The sequence below is a fragment of the Dipodomys merriami genome, unplaced genomic scaffold, assembly GCF_024711535.1.
Source record: "Dipodomys merriami isolate MVZ:Mamm:240054 unplaced genomic scaffold, mDipMer1.0.p SCAF_3111, whole genome shotgun sequence".
Taxonomy (NCBI): Eukaryota; Metazoa; Chordata; class Mammalia; order Rodentia; family Heteromyidae; genus Dipodomys; species Dipodomys merriami.
The window spans coordinates 2810-23926 of record NW_027204618.1 but is presented as its reverse complement, the minus strand read 5'-3'; the positions used below and the strand labels follow the sequence as shown (position 1 = coordinate 23926).

At 35.0% G+C, this 21117-nt stretch overlaps 1 protein-coding gene across 1 annotated transcript; it reads left to right on the top strand.

Annotated features, from left to right (window-relative positions):
- Positions 1-5121: 5121 nt before the first annotated feature.
- On the top strand, positions 5122-20872 carry LOC138841285 (zona pellucida-like domain-containing protein 1; the record flags this gene model as incomplete). Its single annotated transcript, XM_070041967.1, has 7 exons — positions 5122-5342; positions 10794-10975; positions 12231-12303; positions 15827-15924; positions 17543-17623; positions 19470-19641; positions 20764-20872. Coding segments are annotated over 7 exons (936 nt in total), but the record flags the coding sequence as incomplete, so codon positions are not given.
- Positions 20873-21117: the final 245 nt, after the last annotated feature.

Below are 21117 nucleotides of genomic sequence, written 5' to 3'. Positions count from 1 at the left end.
CATTTCGATTAGCATCATCTTATATGGTCATATGTACATAAGTATTGAGCTATTCTGATCCTCTGCTAGGACTATCCTAGACATATACTAATTATTACAAATGAGGGAAACCATGGAGCCTATGTTTCTTTGGGTCTTGTTTACTTTGTTAAATGGCAACTCTTTTGTACAACTACTTAAAGATAATAAAAATAATACAAAAATCCAAACCAACTCTAAATAGCCTCTAGAGTAGGACCATACTGATGGCACTGACTTTCTATGTCCAGTTCTTATAAACTCCACTTTCTTTTAGTAATAAAGACAAGCCTCTAGAATTGTCTTTCATATATGCTGACTACCAGCTTGCAGCCAAGTAGTTCATCATTGATGTCTTTGTAGTAAAAGATACAAGTAGGTACATTGTTAAATTAATTGTATTGATCCGTGTCCTTATTATTTCATAACATAATTAGAAAATGTTTAACCATCTTATGCCACTGAAAGGGAATGCAGGTCTCCAAGTGAATAGTACCCAAATGAGAAGAGAAAGGTTCAGTCTATCATAAGTCAATCTTTAGCTTCACCTAGATGCTTCTGGGCTTACAAAAGTTGACTAGGAATTGTTGAAGGAAGAAAGTTAGACATTCTTATTAGGTGTATGTATGAGTGCTACAAATGTATTGTCAGCCATTGTTTCTAAATACATGTGCAATTAGGTTTTCTAGGAATAGGATTTCACAAGGAGTAAAGGTTGTGTACTATCTCTCTTTCTATATATATATGAGGCTTTAATATATATATATATATTATATATATATAACTTAACATATATACATATATAAAAGAGGGTTTAGCACTCATATATATATATATATATATATATGTAATTTGATGTAGCCATTTAAGCGTATTTATATGATAAATATAAGCTATGAACTCCAAATTAGGACAGATTTTTATACATGATAAGCTGGAGAGTTGGCAGTGTGGAAGCTTATTTAAGGTTTGCATAATTTTAGAAAATCTGTGAGAAACAAACCCCATTGCCGGTGTGATACCCTAAATATATATTGTCCCTTCATGTTTTTTCCATTAGCTTCTAGAAGGTGTAGTACAGAGAAGTGTTGCAATTTAGGTCAGCCAAAGACAGTAAGAGGCTAAAAACTTTGTTGAAAGAGTTATCAGTAGCTGAAAAAAAATCTCTACTTTTGTCAGAGACTGTCTTTTCGTGACTTGAAGTATCTTTTTATTTTTCCTCAAAGCCTCCCAAATGGTAAAATTGAGCTGAATGGATGCCTTTAGTATCTACAACCAGGGGGGGAAATATGTTTCTCTGAAAGATAGTGAAAAGTCTTTAGAAAGCTGGGTCAGAATGGATTTGAACATATCTCTTTTCTTACACTTCAAAAGCCTTTAATTTGTTATCATATCTTCAAGTGGGATCAGCTTGTAGCAAATTCAGCTTCACTGCAGGGGTTACATGCCTTTGGTTGTAAAGCAGAAAACAGAAGAGAGCTTTACATCTAAACACAGCAATTGCTTCTATTGGTTCAGGTAGTCTAAACATCAGTGCATGTCCGCAAACAGCTGAGGAAGTGAAGTCTTAAGTTTAAGTTAAGGATAATGACATCTCTCCTTTGTGACATATTTATTATTTATTTTGATGCGTTTAGAACATACCAACTAATACAATTAGGCTTGTTCATTGAGCACAAATCCAAGTGTTAGTGGACTTATTAATAGGGGAGAGTTTAACATTCAGATAGACATTTTAACATTTAGAAAGACCATTTTTCTCTGTAAAACTATCTTATCAATTCATCTGTATCTTCTACTGGATTAATACATTACCATTTTTTTTCTTCTTTAAATCCTAATAAAAAGAGACCTGTCTGGCTCCCAAGAAACCTGAATGTATTTTATCATTCACCTAGTCCCTACTGTGTTATTAATTTCTGTTTCTTAACATAGCTAACTCTTATTGACACTTTGAAATTAAAGTCAATGCCATCTTTTGCAAGATGTGTCTAACCAACTTATCTGGTCTAGGTTGACTTTCTCTTCCACTTCACAGATCTCTGCACAATCTTTCTGTCAATACAATCCATCCTCTAATAACAGATTGTAATACATATGAGAACAGGTCACTACTATTGAAATCCTCAGTGTAGACTACTGCTCCAGTACTTTATAGAATTGATTAAACAATCACAGGAATGCATCAGTGAATAGAGTAGGTTTTCTGCCCTGGGGATTTTCAGTTCATTAGAAAAATATACAAATGCATGTATGAACTTAAAGCCACGGACAGCATAAAAATAAAGTTGTTTTCTTTATATTTGGGATCAGGGAGATCTTGGATAAGAAGAAGTTGAAGACCTGGAGGATGAGGGAGTGATTGCTCAGTTAAAGCTTCGGGACTAAAGGAACATTCTAAGCTGAAAAAAGCACTATCTTGTAGATAAGGTGTTTAATGATTTTTTAAATGCTCATGATACGTTGTTGAGGTGTAATTTCTATGTAATAAGATAGACAAATCATAAGAATGGAACTTGACATTTTAACATTTTTACAATTATGTAACCCTGTCAGAACAAAGCATGGAACATTTTTTTTAAATCTCTCTACTAACTTTTCTTGTGCCACTATTGTAAAAAATCCCAACATGACAGGATGGAATCCTCATTCTGACATCCATCACTAAGTGTGCTTCTTTCAAACAATGAAATATATCCAGAGTCACAATGTAGACAAAGGAGAGAGATGAGAATGTAGCGGTAGGAATGTGGTATATCAAGAAGAGTTTTCAGTGCCTGATCAACACACAGATTTTGGTCTAAGTAACACAAAGAACTGATGATCTAAGAAGCTGAAATGAATAGATGAATATATTAACAAGTATATTAAAGGGGTGAGAGGGAAAAGGAAACAGTGGTTAATGCGCTATCCCAGAGGAAAAATGACAGTCGTGTTGGCCAAGAAATAGCATTTAGAGGGAGAAAAATGTTTTCAAATTTAAGATGTATTTTGAAGTTGATAAATAGTCAGTAACCATATTTTAACAAACTATGCTACTTTAGCAAAGAGGATCATTTAAAATTTAGCTTTCCACTTAGACAATTAATCTTGCCAAATACTGCTATTCACATTTCTCAGATTTACATGATATTTAGTGTTTTCTGTGGTAGTGAGGCATATGTTTGTGTTATTTTTCTATCTTCACAAGAATAGTGCTTAAAATTTTCTGTAAAACTGATGTTAGTGTTTCCTTTTTTATAGGTACTTCTAGTGAGTTTAAAATTACTACCATATATATATGTATATATATTTCTATACCCATACTGATATATTCACAATCTCAAAACTATAACTCATTTTTACTAGCAAAAACTGGTAGAGAATAAACATCCTAAGGAGAGATGCTATTGAACAATTTCTACTCTTAAATTAAGGCTGAGTTATTAGGTAAATTATTTCAATGATGAACATTTTAATTGACATTTACATACTTCATAGGTGAACGTTCTATCATTTGCAAAAATATATTTTATTTTGTTCCATTTTCTTTTGGTGAACAACCAAAGTAGTTTTTCTAATCAGTTCTTGTTTGTTGGTTTCCACATTTGACACATCTGATGTCTGTTTCTTATTCTTTTTGTAAATATTGGAATGATGTTAGATGTGGAAAGGTCAATGTATTAGTATTCCAGTACTGGTTACCTAAGTCCCACTATGAAGGGAATCTAGAACAATTGAAAGTATTATTTCTTGGTATTATTTAAAACAGTGAAGATACATTGTCTCACACTTCTGAAGACCATACAATCAAATCAAGGCAGAACCATGCTCTCTCTCTCTCTCTCTCTCTCTCTCTCTCTCTCTCTCTCTCTCTCTCTCTCTCTCTCTCTCTCTCTATTTCTCACTCTAGGGAGGATTCTTGTCTCCTCTTAGCTTTTGGATACTTCTGAATGTGCCTTGACTCCTAGATGAATCATTTAACTCTTCTGTCTTCACTAGGAACTCTCGTTATGTCTTTTTTCTTTTTAGAGTATGTTCCCTTCATAAGAACATCAGTTCATGTTTGATTGGTGCCCCATTCTACTCCAGAATCACCACAACTCATTAAATAAATAAATATACATAAATCCTGGAATAGAAGAATTTAGGATTTCATGTCCTTTTGGGGGTAGGATTCAACTCAATTCATAGACGTTACCCAAATTAATAACAGTTAACTCTGAAATTATTCAGAAGCCAAAGTTTCCATTCTCTATGCTCATTTTCTTCTCTATATGTAGAAAACCTAAATAGAGCTATGAAATGCTTGTCTATGTATATGTATGTGAGTGTGCTCACTCTCAAGACCAAGACCTAGGGTAACTCTTACTGTTGATAAGTCATGAAATCAAGGAGAATCATGAAAATTGTGTTTTGCATTTCATGTTTAGTATATACTCTTCTTTTCTGCATACATAGTCATTGGAAAATTGTTCTTTCAGTAGCCTACACATCTTTGGTTATCATACCACTATACTTGTATTCTCTATCTCTATTGCAATTTAGGTTTAATTAATATAGGTTAAATTTACTTAAAATTTTTATTAATTAAATTTAATTAATATAGGTTAAATAAAATGAAATTCTTTTGGATGGCTTTAGTTGTACATCCATGGTAAGTTACTAAACACCAAGGTGCTTAACAATTTGGACTTGGACAAATGTAATTGCTTCATCTTTATACCTGGGAGAATGTATAATCTGTACTGAAGTTCACAACATATAGGGAATTTAAATAATTTGCTCTAGTTTGGAATGTTCTAAGAAATATGTTTTCTTTTCTTTCTTTTTTTTCCATACTCAATTTTCTTGTAATTCAACAGCCTTCAATCGGTAGTCAGTGCATACTTACTGAACTGCAGACACAAAGAAACGGAGGTAAACTCTAATGTCTGTATGCAATACCTCTTCTGTTTTTCCTTGAAGAGCAAAATTAAGTTCTTGAATAACCTTGAAATAAAGTGTGCAGACTAGAAAGAGTTAGATGATAGTGCAAACATCTCAGAAGCGAAAGAGTTGTTCATCTATGCTCTACTGCACCTTTCTGACAATTGTTTATTTTTAAATCCATTTATGTTTTAGCTGAAAGAGACATCAATGTGTACTGTGGGGTGCAGACCATTACAATGAAGATTAATTTTTGCACGGTCCTCTTCTCGGGTTATTCTGAAACAGACCTGGCGCTGAATGGAAGGCACGGGGATTCCCATTGCAGGGGCTTCATCAATAACAACACCTTTCCAGCTGTGGTCATTTTCATCATCAATCTCAGCACCTTGGAGGGCTGTGGAAACAACTTAGTGGTAAGATACGAGTGTGATATTATGTGCTAGGTATGAAGTCATAAATAAAAAGCTACCTATTTTCAGGAAATAATCAGAAGCTCAATCTATCTTTCCAAAAAAAATTCCAAGAAAACTAAACACTTCTTTTTCTTCCCCTTTGCCTGCTGGAGGCTTGCACTCCCAAACACACAATTTTGTCTTCCAGTAATGGTTTTGTTTATAGTAGCTGAGAAGTCGAAAGGGCCTAATGGTGGCTTAGCTGCTCTAAGCAACATTCTTTTGGGTAAGTGACATGGATGGAAATTTCTTTGCAGTTTATCATTAGCCATCGGCTTTATGCTTTCACTGCAGTACCTGATCATACAGTGTTTATGCCAGTGAATTTGACTTGAATCACTTGGCCTTTTGCTTCAGTGATCTCATTCAGGAAGAAAGAATACAGGTAAAATAGGACAATTATTATCTTCTGTTAATCTTGCCATTGAATGATCAGCATTAATCCTTTGTATAAGAAGGCTGTTGGTGTTTCTTGGGTGAATCTCTTCATTGTGTGGGCCTACACTTCCAATTCAAAATGTTTAGCAGAGTTAAGTCTTACTCATAAAATTCCAGTGTACACTTTTTCAGTCATTTTGAAGGTCAAAGCAGTGCTTTGCAAATTTTCACCCTGAATGAGAACTAATAGCCTGTTTTTTGAAATTTTAATTTATTGTAAAGGTGATGTACAGAGGGGTTACAGTTGCACAAGAAAGGTAGTGAGTATATTCCTTGTCTAACTTGTTATCCTCTCCCTCATTTTTCTACCTCTCTCTCTCTCCCCCAAAACCCCTCTCTCAGGTTGTACAGATCATTTCCAACATATTGTCTTGTGAGTGTCACTGTTGCATTGGTTTACCCTTTGTCTTTTTTTTGGGGGGGGGGTCCGGTCGTGGGGCCTGAACTCTGGGCCTGGGCGCTACCCTTTGTCTTTTGTTTCAACATTCTGTTGTTCTCCTTCCCTTTCCTAATTGAGATAAACATATATATAATACCCAGGGCACCAAAATCAAATACAGTAACAACAGGAGATAAACAACAGGGGAAAAAACACAAAAGAACAAAATCACGTAGTACATTGAGAACAAAAACGACAAAGGTAAACCTCTTGTGTTTATGTTGGAGTTCGTTTTGCTTAGCATCATCTTATATGGTCGTATGTACATAGCTATTGAGCTCTTCTGCTCAGCTGCTAAGATTATCCTAGATGTATACTAATTATTGCAAATAAGGGAAACCATGGGACCTATGCTTCTTTGGGTCTGGCTTAATTCACTTAATATGATTTTTTCCAACTCTTTTCATTTCCTTACAAATGGGGCGGTGTCATTCTTTCTGATGGAAGCATAGAATTCCATTGTGTATATATATATATATATATTTTTTTTTTTTCTTGATCCATTCATCTACTGATATGGGTTGGTTACATACCTTTGGTGATAATGCTGCAATAAACATAGTTGTGCAGGTAGCTTTAGTATGGCTTTTTAAAAAATTTTATCGTAAAGATGCTGTACGGGGGGTTACAATTACACAAGTAAGGTAATAAGTACATTTCTTATCGAACATTATCACTCCCTCCTTTGTTTTTCTCCTACTTTGTGATCATTTGGGTAAATGTCCAGAAGTGGGATTGCTGGGTCTTAGGGGAGCTCTTTTGAGGAAACTCCATACTGCTTTCCAGAGTGTTGGAACAAGTTTACAATCTCATCAGCAGTGCAGTCGGGTTTCCTTTTAGCCACATCCCCTCCAGCATCTGTTATTCTATTTCTTGATTATAGCCATTCTAACTGGGATGAGATAGAATCTCAATGTTATTTTAATTTGTATTTCTTTTATGTCAGAGAGGTTGAGCATTTCTTCCTGTGTCTATTGGCCATTCTTTTTTCCTCTTCAGAGAAGTCTCTCTTTAAGTCTTTAGCACACTTATTGATGGAGCGGTTGTTTCTTTGAGGATTTGGTTTTGGGAAATTTAATTTCTTGAGTTCCAAATATATTTTAGGTGTGAGGCCCTTGTCTCTTCTATGGCAGAGAAGATCTTCTTCCAATCTATGGGCTTTCTATTGATCTTGCTATTGCCCTTTGCCATGCAGAAGCTCTGAAGTTTCATGCAATCCCATTTGTCCAACCTTTCTTTGATTTGTTGTGTTTCTAGGTCTCTATTAAGAAAATTTCGGCCTGTGCCAAGGAGCCCTAGAGTTTCTCCTATTCTTTCCTGTAATGTTTTCAGGATGTCTGGTTTGACCTCGAGTCTTTGATCTATTTGGAGTTGATTCTGGTGCAGGATGATATATAAGGATCTAACTTTAGTTTTCTACAGGTGGTTAACCAATTTTGCCAGCACTGTTTATGAAGAGGTTGTCTTTCTTCCATCCTAATTTTTTGTCTCCTTTATTGGAGATTAGGTGGCCATAGGTGCTTGGATTCATTTCTGGCTCTTCAGTTCTATTCCAGTGGTCCTTAGGTCTGTTCTTTTGCCAGTACTAAGCTGTTTTGATTATTATAACTTTGGTATTGAAGTCTGGTATTGATATTTCTCTGGCACTGTTCTTTCTGCTAAAGATTGTTTTTGCTGTTCAGGGTCTTTTTTTGGGGGAGGGGGTCCGGTCGTGGGGCCTGAACTCTGGGCCTGGGCGCTGTCCCTCAGCTCTTCAGCTCAAGGCTAGCGCTCTACCACTGGAGTCACAACACCACATCTGGCTTTTTTCTTTTTACTTATGTGGTGCTGAGGAATCGAACCCAGGGCCTCATGCATGCAAGGCAAGCACTTTACCACTGAGCCACCTTCCCAGCCCTATTCAGGGTCTTTTATTGTTCCATATATTTGTTCCATAATTTTTGGATTGATTCTTCTAGTCCATTGAAGAATGGGGTTGGGATATTGATGGGTACTACATTGAATTTGTAGGTAGCCTTTGGCAGTATTGCCATTTTTATGATGTTAATCCTCCCAATCCAGGAGCATGGGAGGTTTTTCCACTTTAATTTTCTTTTTCAGCTTTTTAAAGTTTCCATCATAGAGGTCCTTCACTTTTTTGGTTAATTCCTTGGTATTTTATTTTTTTTGTGGGGCTATTACAAAAGGAGTTGCTTTCTTGATTTCAGCCTCGCTTTTCTCATTGTTGACATACAGAAAAGTCATTGAGTTTTGAGGGTTAACTTTCTACCCTGCTACTTTGCCAAAGTTTTGGATCTGCTCCAGTAACTTGGGAGTGGAATCTATGCGTTTCTTTAAATACAGGATCATGTCATCTTCAAAGAGGGTGAGTTTTACTTCATCTTTTCCTATTTGGATCCCCATTTATGTCTGCATCATGCTTTATTGTTCCAGTTAGACTTTGTAATACTGTATTGAAGAGGAGTGGAGAGAGCAGACATCTTGTGTTTTTTAAAAAATTAATTCATTGAACACACACACAAAGAATCAAAGAAGGAATTGACTCTCCAGGGAATTAAAAATTAATTGGAATGAATATATTTTTGATGAGTATTAATTGCAAAGAAATTTACTTAGGACTGGTTTTTATTTTGCTTGTCAAAATAACAAGGTGGTATAGCCTAGCAAAGTAAAGAAGGAGAAATTGACATTCACTTTCTTCTAAATAATTTTTATTGTATTGTAAAGGTGATGACAGACGGATTACAGTTATGGAAGTCAGTGACGAGTACATTTCATTTTTTTCTTTTCAAATGATTGTTTAGAATTAAAAGAGAAGGCTTTATTATTCTAAGAGCCTGGTGTCTAAATTTGGTAGGGACTGGTAGACAGGCAAAGAGATTTATTTGAATCTTCTTACTTATCTTTTCCCAAAGGGCAGTTAGAATATTGTGCTTGTGTTTGCAGGTCTGTATTGTCGACTCTTTTGATTAAAAACATTTATTTATCTCTCTGAGTTGTGTGCAGAGAGGTTATAAGGGAGAGTGAGGCATGTTGGTCATTGCTGGCCTTGTTCCTTTTTGGAGTAGACGGTGGGAGGCTCAGCCTTCTCCTATCATACCCTAACGCCCTTCTTTCGTGGATTTAAGTTACCCTGCCTTCCTGGTTGGGAAATGATACAAAATTAAAGTCAGGAAAATGTGTCTTTTTTATATATGCACCATGTTTTAAAGAGCAGAAATAACTCTAATATAAAACTATTCTGTGTGTGTGTATGCCTGTGTGAATTTTTTCATAGAACTATTATCTTTAGTAAGTTGGGAAGTGAAGAAGATTTGCTCATTTTTCATATTTTGCCTTGAATACTTCCAGAGTTGGAATCTGCTGAAAACATTCCTTATGAGTAAAATTAAATTACTAAATTATTGGTTTAGAATAAAAATGTTTTTATTCATAAAAATTGTTTCCACATTTGTGGATTGTCTAGAGTTTTAGCTTTGCTTATGTGCTGTTAGATTCATACATAAAATTTATCCGTTGGTTGAAAAGATTTAAAGGATTTAGTAATATCTGTTCAAATATTTGTTGGATGCCATATTACATATTTGATTTTATAAAAATAAGAAACATATTTACTGTATTCTTAAAATGATAGCTTTTCAATTATAGTATTGTTTGAAAGTCCAATAAAAAAATAAGCAAACCCAAGAAAATACATATATAAGATAGCCATGACTTGTGGGAGTTCATGGTGGTCTGAAAAGTATCTATAAACTGTGACAACTGGAAGAGAATGAGCATCTCCATGAATAACAGAAGACCAATGCTGAGCACATTTGTGACTTCAACGTTGTCCAGAAATTATTTGTGAGGCCCATGCTGCTGGAGCTGTAGATATGACCTGGCTGGCCCCTGCTCAGAAAGAGCTTTGAGTATGAAGGGGGAAACTCCCAGCTCTGTGATCAGGCTGCTCCTCTACTGAACCTGCTGTGATGACAAGAGATAAACACAGAGTTGGCTTTTTCCCAGGGAAGAATAACACCTACAAAGGAAAGACCTATATCTTACTGCCTGAAGTAGAAAGCAGTATGAGCAAGACCAAAGCAAGAAGGGTCTTGGGGCTAGAACATTCCTATCAAGAACAGAAGCTTGAAGATTGGAAGTTAATGTGGAAAATACTGTTAGATTAATTGGAATCTTAAACCATGCCTGAGAAGTTGGACCTTTTAGAGGGGCTTCCTATGAACTTGTAGCCCCATGGGCTCTTTTCTTCCTTACTCCTTTTCCTTTCTTATGTAGGAAATATGAGTAAAGTGTCTTGAATAAATACAAACTTTCATTTACTTAAAAGATGTAACTAATGATTTATAAACAACATTCATTGTGCATGATTTCATTACCACAGCATGTAACCATTGAACAGAAACCTAGAAAGGATCTAATACAATGCTTATTTGCATAGGAATTGCCTGTATATGTAAATATGTATATGTGTATATACACATACACACATGTATGAAAATTTAATCATTAAATATGATCTGCTGTTCTGACAGGTCTCCACAATTCCTGGTGTCACTGGTTATGGAAATTCAACTTCAGTACAAATAGGAAATATTTCAGGATATATTGATACTCCAGACCCACCAACAATCATCAGCTATCTACCTGGGCTTCTTTATAAATTTAGTTGTACTTACCCTTTGGAATACCTGGTTAATAACACTCAACTTGCTTCGTAAGTTTATGTTTTATTCTTACTTTCTCCTATTGTTTTTATATTGGAGTTATTTCTTATATTTAAGGTATCTAGAAAGATAGAAGTCCTACTCAGACAATTTAATAGAAGCCATTTGTTTTGTTTTTTTTCTGCCTTTATCGTCTCTCCTCTGTCTCTTCTGTTGCTGTCTGTCTGCTTATCTTTCTCTCTTTCTTTCTCCTCCCATGAATTCTCTTTTGTTTTGCCCAAGAACCATGCTTACTTAAGCAGTTCTGGAGACCTGGTGGTATTTCCAGGGTTTAAGTGTAAACACTTGCTTTGGTCACTACATTTTTGGATCTTTTTGCTTGAAAAAGGGGACAAACATGTTGGATTCTGCTGCTGTGAGTTCTGAGGAGTTTCTGTGATTCTCTAGGAGAGGTGGTTTGGCCTAGATCCAAGGAACTCTACTCATGGACTGAGGCTATAGTTTGTAACCATGTGTTCATTTGTTATTTCTAAAGCACACACTCCAAGACACAATTATGTTCATATCACAATACCATCACTTGGATTTGTCAAATATTTTTCACCATCTTTTTCCAGTATTATGGGGTTTGTTATTATGAAATCAAAATTATAGTTTGTCATAATTACAAGAGAATACGGAGGCTGCATGGTGACTCATTTTAAAATAAATACCCATACTTAATTTTAACAACAAAATGATGATGATCCACATCTTAGTCAAAAGCAAACTGATGAGGAAAATGGGAACACAAGACTTTGGTCCAAAGACTACAGTTGTAAAGAGAAGCAACTCTCTTTTATTCTCTACCGCCAACATTAAATGAATTTCTCAGCTTTAATTGCTGTAGGAATTCATTCACTCATCCAATCAATATTTATCATGCTTACTTCACAATGTTGTAGCAATTAACAAAGTAAAACAAAATCCTGGATCTCATGAAACTTCTCTTTCCATGGGACTGAGGAAAGTGTATGTGCACGAGATTCAGTTCTTACAAAATGATAATATTTTTCAAAATGTCTTATACACGCAATGCAAAACACAGAAGGGATTTTTTTGATAAATGAAAAGTATATAAAGGACAGTTTATCTTTATTTCATTTCCCTTGCTTTTTCATTATTTGTCCTGTGATTTAAATGGTATTGCCTACTCTAAGAGCTTAAGAGTTTTGGTGCCTGAAATCTACCTAAACATTCCAAGTAGACCTAAAACTTCTAATTTAAAATCTCACCAGTGTTCTCCATCTTCTAAATCTGTTTTAGGTCCTCAGCTGCTATTTCTGTGCGAGAGAACAATGGAACATTTGTCAGCACTTTGAGCCTACTCCTTTATAACGTATGTTGACGGGTGAAAGATGTTATTTTCCCTTTCGCTGTTGTGAGGAGCCATTTAGGCGAATAGCTTTTCTATAAAAATCTACTGAAAGTCACATGAACCCTGCTGTTCTTGGGTAACATTTATTCATCTTAGCTTCCAACTTCATATTGCTTAGTCATAAAGTATGGTATAAGCTCCATTCACATTTCTACAAATTGATAGATGATTGAGAATTTAAATGATAAGTGTGATTTGATAATAGTAATGGCAAGTATCAAGTTAAGTACGTGTACACATATATGAATGTGCATTTTAGCAATAAGCAGGGTCAAGATTTTGGAAACCAAATTTTTGTGATAGAAAGGTGCAGGAATTCCAAAGGATTCTTCTCTGGGAAACATCTTGGTGATGAATGTGTTAATATTTTCAGTCTGGATTTTGGATAAGGACAATTGTGTCATATCTGAAATAATTTGGATTGACAACAGAGCATTGTCTAAAGTTTTGTCATGTAAATATTGAGAGCGGCAGCAAAACGTGGAAAAATACACGGGTTCTATTTATAACCATACCATTAATCCCCCAAATGATATTTTCATGTTGATTAAAAATTTTTATTCATACATTTTAAATGCCTGATTTAAATATCAATTTTTCAATCTATCAGCCAACATTTTTGTAAATTATGAATCTGATTTTTTGCATTATTATTCATGTCATCATGGCATGGAGTTATAATTCATGCAACTGATTTAAAAGCCAGTGCTTTATACTTGGAATATAATGAGCTATAAATATTGTAGTAGGACTTTTTTCCAAAGGCATTTAAAAAATCATGTTTGTAAGTTTGTAGTGTGACATCTCTGAGTTCTAAACAACAAATTAAAATGTATTGGAATGAAGATTGCTTTTCTGTCATCTGGCAACTTTCTTCTGCAAATAGAGATGCCTGTTAACTTGGTTCTAGAATGCCCATGGCAATATTTGTTTTCAATATGGCTAGACATTTATTTATTTATTTTGCTTTAAGCAATTTTTTATATTTAGTTGAAAGGTTTCTATCCAATGAGTTATATATGTAAGCTCTTGTGGTAGCATCGAGGTGACTGGTTTGATTCAGGAATATTTATTATAATTGAGTGAGATAAATAGGAGGTTTTCCAAGCTAAAAAAATGAAAAATATATCCACATTCCATTTAATTATATATTTGTTTTCTGTGAAATTAAATGATTGTTTCATGGGAAAAGCAGAAAATCAAAATGTACAAATGTGGTTTTGAAGACAGCTTTCTTGTGAAGTTCTTTACAATTCGAAATGGTACTGTAAGCCTGTTGCCAGCATGACATAATCTTTCAGTTTCTACATGTTTTCCCTTTTATTTTATTTGGTGGTACTGTGGTTTGAACCCAGGACTTTGCGCTTGCTAGTTAGATGCTTTACCACTTAGGCCAAGCGCCTAGACTGTTTTGGTTTTAGTTATTTTTTAGGTAGAGTCTTAGGTTCTGAGTTCCACCTTCTCCCTCCACTCACCTGTACGATCCACTTACCTGCAAACCCTAGGCTGAAATCCATCTACACCTATGTAGCTCCACTACATACTTCCTGTGTACACTCCACTAACACTCAGTGTTATTGTTGAAATGGGTCTTGCTAATTTTCCCTTGCTGGTCTTGAACTACAATCCTCCCCTTGAGCCACTATGCCTGGTTCTGTAATCTTTATACTGAATAAGTATAATGTAAAAATGACTTTTATATTTTGGTTCTGTGGGAAAACATAACCCATTTTATGTCACAATATTAATGAAAGAGGTAGTGCCAAAGGTATTTTTCTTTTCAGTAAAGGTATTATTAGTGGTTGAACTTTAAAAAATACGTATTTTAACAGTTCCTTATTAATCACACATGTAGTAAAATTCAATCATGTCCTCCAAGCTAGTGTTAAATCTTCTTAAAATTAACAATTGTTTTAGAGAATTATAGGTATAAATAACCCCCTCTTGCCTCTGGACAGAATTTCTTCTATTATCATGTATTGTGATATTACTGTGACAAATAATAAAGCAGGATAGCTTATAAATGGTCACTAGTAAGACACCATAGTTCACATTTAGTTGACTTTCCCTGTTGAACATTGTGTGAATGTGTGTGTGTGTGTGTGTGTGTGTGTGTGTGTGTGTGTGTGTGTGTGTGTGTGTGTGTGTTCGTGCCAGTCCTGGAGCTGGAACTCTGGGTCTGGATGCTATCCCTAAGCTTTTTAGTTCAAGACTAGCACTCTACCACTTGTGCCACAGCTCTACTACTAGTTTCTTGGTAGTTAATTGGAGATTTGAGTCATATGGACTTATATTAAACTATAACTGGGTCATCTTTCATTTTCAAATGACTTAGATGTAGTGTATATTTGAGAAGAACTTTTTGCATTCTTGGCAACAATATTGCTGAAACATAAGATGAAAAACCAGTAATGTTAATCAATTGTACTTTACTTGGAGACATTGGAAAAGGAAGTCAGAAAAATTATTAAAGAAAACCACCACCTATCAGATATGGCTAGAAGAGCTAGTACCATTTATCAGAGATATAGAAAATAATTAGAAATATAGAAAGGAATATAAGCACAATTTCCAAGTGCAGCATATAATCACACACGTGTGTGTGTGTGTGTGTTTATTTGAGAATGAAATGTTCCACATGGCAGCAATTTTTAAGTAAAACATCTAACTCTTATTATTTCATTTTAAAAGTTCAAAAGATGTTATTTCTTCCCAGCCTTTGAAAATATGAAGGGTTGTCTGTGTTTCAAATTTTTTATTTCCAGTCTTTTTCTTCACTATCAAATTTTACATTTCTGATCAGCTTTTATCTACTGTAGATGAGGGATAAATAAACTGTAGAATAGTCTAAAATAAGACTGAAGACTTTAAAAGAAAGCTCTGAGAGTCTTGTATTGGTAGTCACAAAAATTTTTGGTATAAGACTTGTATGATGTACATTTTGGAATTCAGAAAATGTGTGGTTCTTTTTATTTTACTTTTTGGTTTTTAGTGAAATTTGGTAATTTTAAATCACAAGATAAATGATATCAGATAAAGATACCAAAAATTTAAGTCCTGATACTGCAACAGTAAGAGCTTGAATTGAATCTGGTACAGTTTAAATAAATTGATGCTAGTCACTGATGTAATTTGAATAAGCTGAATGCTCGCTTAAATAAACTAAACATTGGCCATTAGATATTTCACAAACTGAGTAATAACCACTGACTAATGAATATAATTAATATGGTGAACATTAACCACAACATATGGATAGACGATAGAAAGAAAATGATTTTTGCATGGTAATCCAACTAGTTGCAAGAATATGATTTAAGAGAAATTCTGTCAGAAATTAGGATTTCATGCATTGTTTTTGGAGTTAGTTATGTAGATTTATCTTAATTTACTTCCCCCCTTTTAACCCCTCTAATGATGTTCTAAGTGGTAAACATGATGTTGTCAGAGAAGTAATGAGAGATGTTTATTATTTCATCATTAGGATTCAACCTACAGTCAGCAGTTAATTATTCCGAGTATAGGATTGCCTTTGAAAACCAAAGTGTTTGCATCTGTGCAAGCTACAAATCTGGATGGCAGGTATTTTCAAATGCTTCTATTTTGTTTGCCCAGACACTTAAGTCTTCTGCATCCTAAAGTCACCTCTTTCACTTTCACATTTGACTCAAAAATACTATCATTGCCACACTGGTTAGTCATGTCAATAAAAAGAGATAACCAGTTGCAAAGTTTAAGGGGTAACACTAGTTTAATGTCATTAATTGGAAAATAACAACTGTTCCCACATATAAGGAGGGGGAGTGGGTTGAAGGGCCCTGGAGAGACCTTCTGGAATACTGGAATGTTTTATTTCTTTGTCAGAAAGATTATTAACTATAGGTAGTAATTTTGTGAACACTTGTCATATGTGTGTATATGCATAAACTCACACATAACTATTAGATAACAAAAGATGTTTCATAAAAGTCAGGGACAGAATCACTTAAAATTTTTTCAGAAAAATTACTGCAAAATTAGTTTTTTATATAACACTTCAGAGATTTGGAATGATTAAAATAGAAAAGGATCCCAGTTCTTCAGAAACTGAGGCAAAAAAATGATGAATTTGAAGCCAATCTGGGTTAAGTAGAGAGACCAAGTCTCCAAAAAAGAGAGAGAGATTACAGAAAACAAACCAGAAAAATAGCCTAAAAAAGGAACTCAAAAACTAAAGATCTAATACTGCCATAAAGGTAAAAAAAAATACAAAGATGTTAATGAATTATTTGGGACTTCTGTATTATTCCTTAAACTTTGCAGCTGGTATTCTGATACTCTGGCAATTTCGTACTTCTTTATCTTCTCTCTTTTTATTTTAATTTTTTTTTATCTATCTAAGTTTTTAACCATGGCTTGAGCTCCATTTTTGCAGGGGGCGGGGAGGAGTCTGGTCATGGGGCCTGAACTCTGGGCCTGGGCGCTGTCCCTCAGCTCTTCAGCTCAAGGCTAGCGCTCTACCATTTGAACCACAGCGCCACTTCTGGCTTTTTAATTTTTTTTGCTTATGTGGTGCTGAGGAATCGAACCCAGGACCTAATTCATGCAAGGCAAGCGCTCTACCACGGAGCCACCTTCCCAGCCCAAGATTTTCTTTTTACATTTTATTGACATTTCCTTTCTGGTAGACTATTTACTTACTTATTGACTTATGCTTTTTTACACTGTATATAAATCTTGATTCAATCTGTTCTGGTGGAGAAAAACTGCATGTGCCTCATGGCTTTCTTCTATCTGTTGAATTGTCATGAATGCCACTCCCATCTCCCTGACTCTGTCATATAAACTGCATCAAACCTTGACTGTATTTGTTGTCATAATATTTTCTATCTTATGTTTCTGAAGATGAAAGACCATTTCATAGTGAAGCTCAGAAGCATCTTTCTGTGAAGCATACCTGGAGTTTCTGCTTCTCCAGACCTTGACCACTCATTTTGGGGTGTACTATTAGCTTTTACATAGGATTAAAAGTTTGTTGTAGATTTTAAATAGTTTGAATTTAGTAGAAAATCTGAATAGACAAGAAGTTTTTGTTTAAAAAAACTAGTAATACAAAATTATCTGCCATGGGATAAGAAGTTTGTCAATATTTACTTTTTTTTGGATTAACTATCAATTCCTCAATGAGGATTCTGACTGTATATTATGTTTGCTTCTACAGATGGAATGTCTTGATGGATTCTTGCTACACAACTCCATCAGGGAATCCAAATGATGATATTCGATATGACCTCTTTCTTAGGTAAGTGTCAGAGATCTGTATTGATACCAAAGACCAAGTTGTAGATAATGAAAATGGGAAATCTAGGTCAGATGCACAAATTATGGAATTCATATTATAGAAGCACAGCAGTCTAGAAGAATTTTAAACACAAAATACTGATAAGGCTATTGTGTGAAAGTTGCAAGTAAAGTCCAGAAAAGACAGGACTATTTCATTGTCTTAGGAAAAGCATGGGTAGGAAAGTATTCAGTGTAGAAAGACAGTAGGAGGGTTTTAATTACCTATAACCATTTCATCTCATCAGATATCAAAAGGAGAGTGAAAGCAAACTAATGGTCTGAATAATTTAGGCCCAACATGCAACATTCTTTTGCTCATTTATCAGTATTTAATAGAAAAGTATAATATAGCCGATACTCCTTTTTTTCCCCCTTGGTCAATAACTGCAGCTACACGTCTCAGTCGACAATGATAGAGTGAATGTAATCTACATCTGGGAAAAAGGGACATTGATCATAAAACATTTCATCATGCTAGTTCCCTTCCAGCATTTTTATCTGACAGCAGAACAGACTTGAGTATTATGTAATGTCTTCTAAGCATGCTTATAAAATGCACTCAGCTCAGATCATTGCAGCTTATTGACACATGATGAGAGTAATATGTGGGAAACCAAAAGAATATATTTTATTGGCTAATCATGGCTAAGATGATGTTCAGAGGGTATGGTCACTGCCACTCATATATCCTATTACTGGAAGTATTCATCTGCACAAGAATTTTGGGGGAACATGCCAGTATGCATCAAAACCCTTAAAAGATTTCATCTCATTTGATTATATGTTTAAAATTTGAAAGTTAAGTTTTATAGTGTTGAAGATATTCTCATCTATTGGTGTTATTTAAGATGGTGAAACAGAGAGATATTTAGACAAGGGTTCAGACCAGAGAAGAGACTTTTCACCACATATATTTCTAGCTATATTTTATATTATTTGGATTTTTGAATTCTCTGAATGTACAATCCTCCTAAAATCTGACAGTGATATTGTGATCAAAAATTGACCTCTTTAGCTTTTTTTTTTTTTAATTGTGAAAATACTGTATAGAGGACTTACAATTACATGGGCAAGATAATGAGTACATTGTTGCCTCCTCCTTTGTTTCCTCTTCCTTCCCTTCCCATCTCTCCCCTATCCCCCTCAACCCCCCCCCCACCAGAGTTGTAAAGTTCGTTTTTCAACATAACGACTTGTACATCTCATTGTTGCAATGGGTCCACCTGTATCCCATTTAAACGATTTGTTTTTCTCCCTTCCCCTCCTCAAATTATACCAACATCAAATACAGTGAAAGCAGGGGTTATATCACGGGGGAGGGACATACAAAGCAACAAAGAAATAATCTTATATGTTAGAAACAATCACATGAAAGAAAAAAACATTTGAATGCTTATCTTGGGGTTCATTTCGCCTAACATCAACTTATCTGACCTTTTCTGCTTGTCTCAGACATATACTAGTTATTGCAAATAAGGGAAACCCTGGGACCTATGTTTCTTTGGGCCTTGCTTACTTCACTTAATAAAATTTTTTCTAAGTCTTTCCATTTCCTAACAAATGGGGCAATGTCATTCTTTCTGATGGAGGCATAGAATTCCATTGTGTATATATACCACATTTTCTTTACTCTTGCAATAATTATTAAATTAGCTTATACTCTTTGTAAGTATCTGTAACATAGCAAGTTTCTCTTGGCTGATACTGTAATTAAGCTCCCTCTAATACTGTACAAATCAATCAACAAATCCCAATACATTGGTACTTTTCAACAATATTCTATTTTCACATTCCTTGTCGTATAGCTGTGACAAAGACCCTCAGACTACCGTCATTGAAAATGGCAGGAGCCAACGGGGCCGGTTTTCATTTGAAGTGTTCCGTTTTGTGAAGCACAAGAATCAGAAAATGTCCACCGTCTTCCTGCACTGTGCTACCAAGCTCTGCAGAGCCGATGACTGCCCCTTCCTGATGCCAGTATGTGTTAAATTAAGTTTTATTCTAAATTATTGCATTAATCTGTGTTGAAAGGTTAGCAGATGTCAGCATCTAATTTCTGTGAGCAAAATTATGGGTTGGACTGTGGGAAGTAGAACTCAAATCACTCATTTAGTAACAATCTATTGAATGCTTACTTTGTGCCAAGCTGGGAACACAGAAATGATTCATTAATGAATTCTGAATTCAATGGGCTTGTGTTTCAGGATCATGCAATGATCATAAAAAGAAGCAGGATTAAAAAAAAATCTTATGGTGTAAATGATGACAAATACATGAATACTACAAGAAAGATGGAGGGGAGGGTAAGCAGAGAGGCTGAAGCTATAATATGAAGACAAATGATGTCCAAGGAAGCAGAGAGTACAAGAAACACTCCATATAAGAAAGGATGCTCAAACTTGTAGACATCCATTACAGGATGGGCAGAGTGTAGGCAGATGAGAAAACTTGGGAACTGGGCTAGGCTCATGCTAAAAAGTTAGATGAGGATCAAATGGATCAAAAGTTAAATGCTCTAAAAGATGTAGATTGAATTGTATGCAGACACCAAGTATAAATAGTATTGATTTTTTTAATTCTAAAATTTGGATTTGACAGGTTGAATTAATATTAACCTTAGAAAAATACAAGCAACTTTAAAAATCAGAAGTAGCACTAATGGTATTTATAATCAGTTCATTCTTATTCTTCCTGATCATTGCTCGCTTTTGTCCTAACTAGCCCTATCAGATGGACGTTGATGCAAAGTTCATATTACCTTGGGTCTGTGCTGACCAATATTGTGGAGAATTTATTGAAGACTTGCGGGAAATAAAAGCAGAGAAGTTTGATAAACACAGCTCTTTTTCAGGAGAGTCACTGAGCCATGTGAATTAATGAGGCGATGCACTATTATAGGGAGGAAATAAGAAATGTGGCCCAAGCCAGGATAAGAAACACTGTAGCTGTTATATGCCAAGTAATTAAATAAATGCACAGAAGGAAATGAATAAAATTAAACATGTGGTATCTCTTTCAAAAGAATCTGTTTTCCAAATGGCCATAAAGAAACAATTTTGTGCTGGTGTGGAATTTCATTTGCTTTCATTAACACCTCAGATTTGTGGCAACAGAGAAAAGAGAGCTGCTGCAAGCAGGACCACTTGGAGTCCCCAGAGTACTTCCGGAAGCGCCATCCTCTCTGCTGGCCCCATCATCACTAGAAGTGGTATGAGTGCTCCTCCTTGTGTCGTCAGCAATAGATTTTTCTTTTCTTTCTTATGAACCCTTAGATGTGTATTTTAATGTTTTTTCTTTCATGCATGTGTTTCTAACGCATTTATAAGATTATCTCTTTGTTGCTTTGTATGTCCCTCCCCCACAGTATAACCCCTGCTTTCACTATATTTGATGTCAGTATAACTTGAGGAGGAGATGGGGAAAAACCAGTTGTTTAAGGATACAGGTGGACCT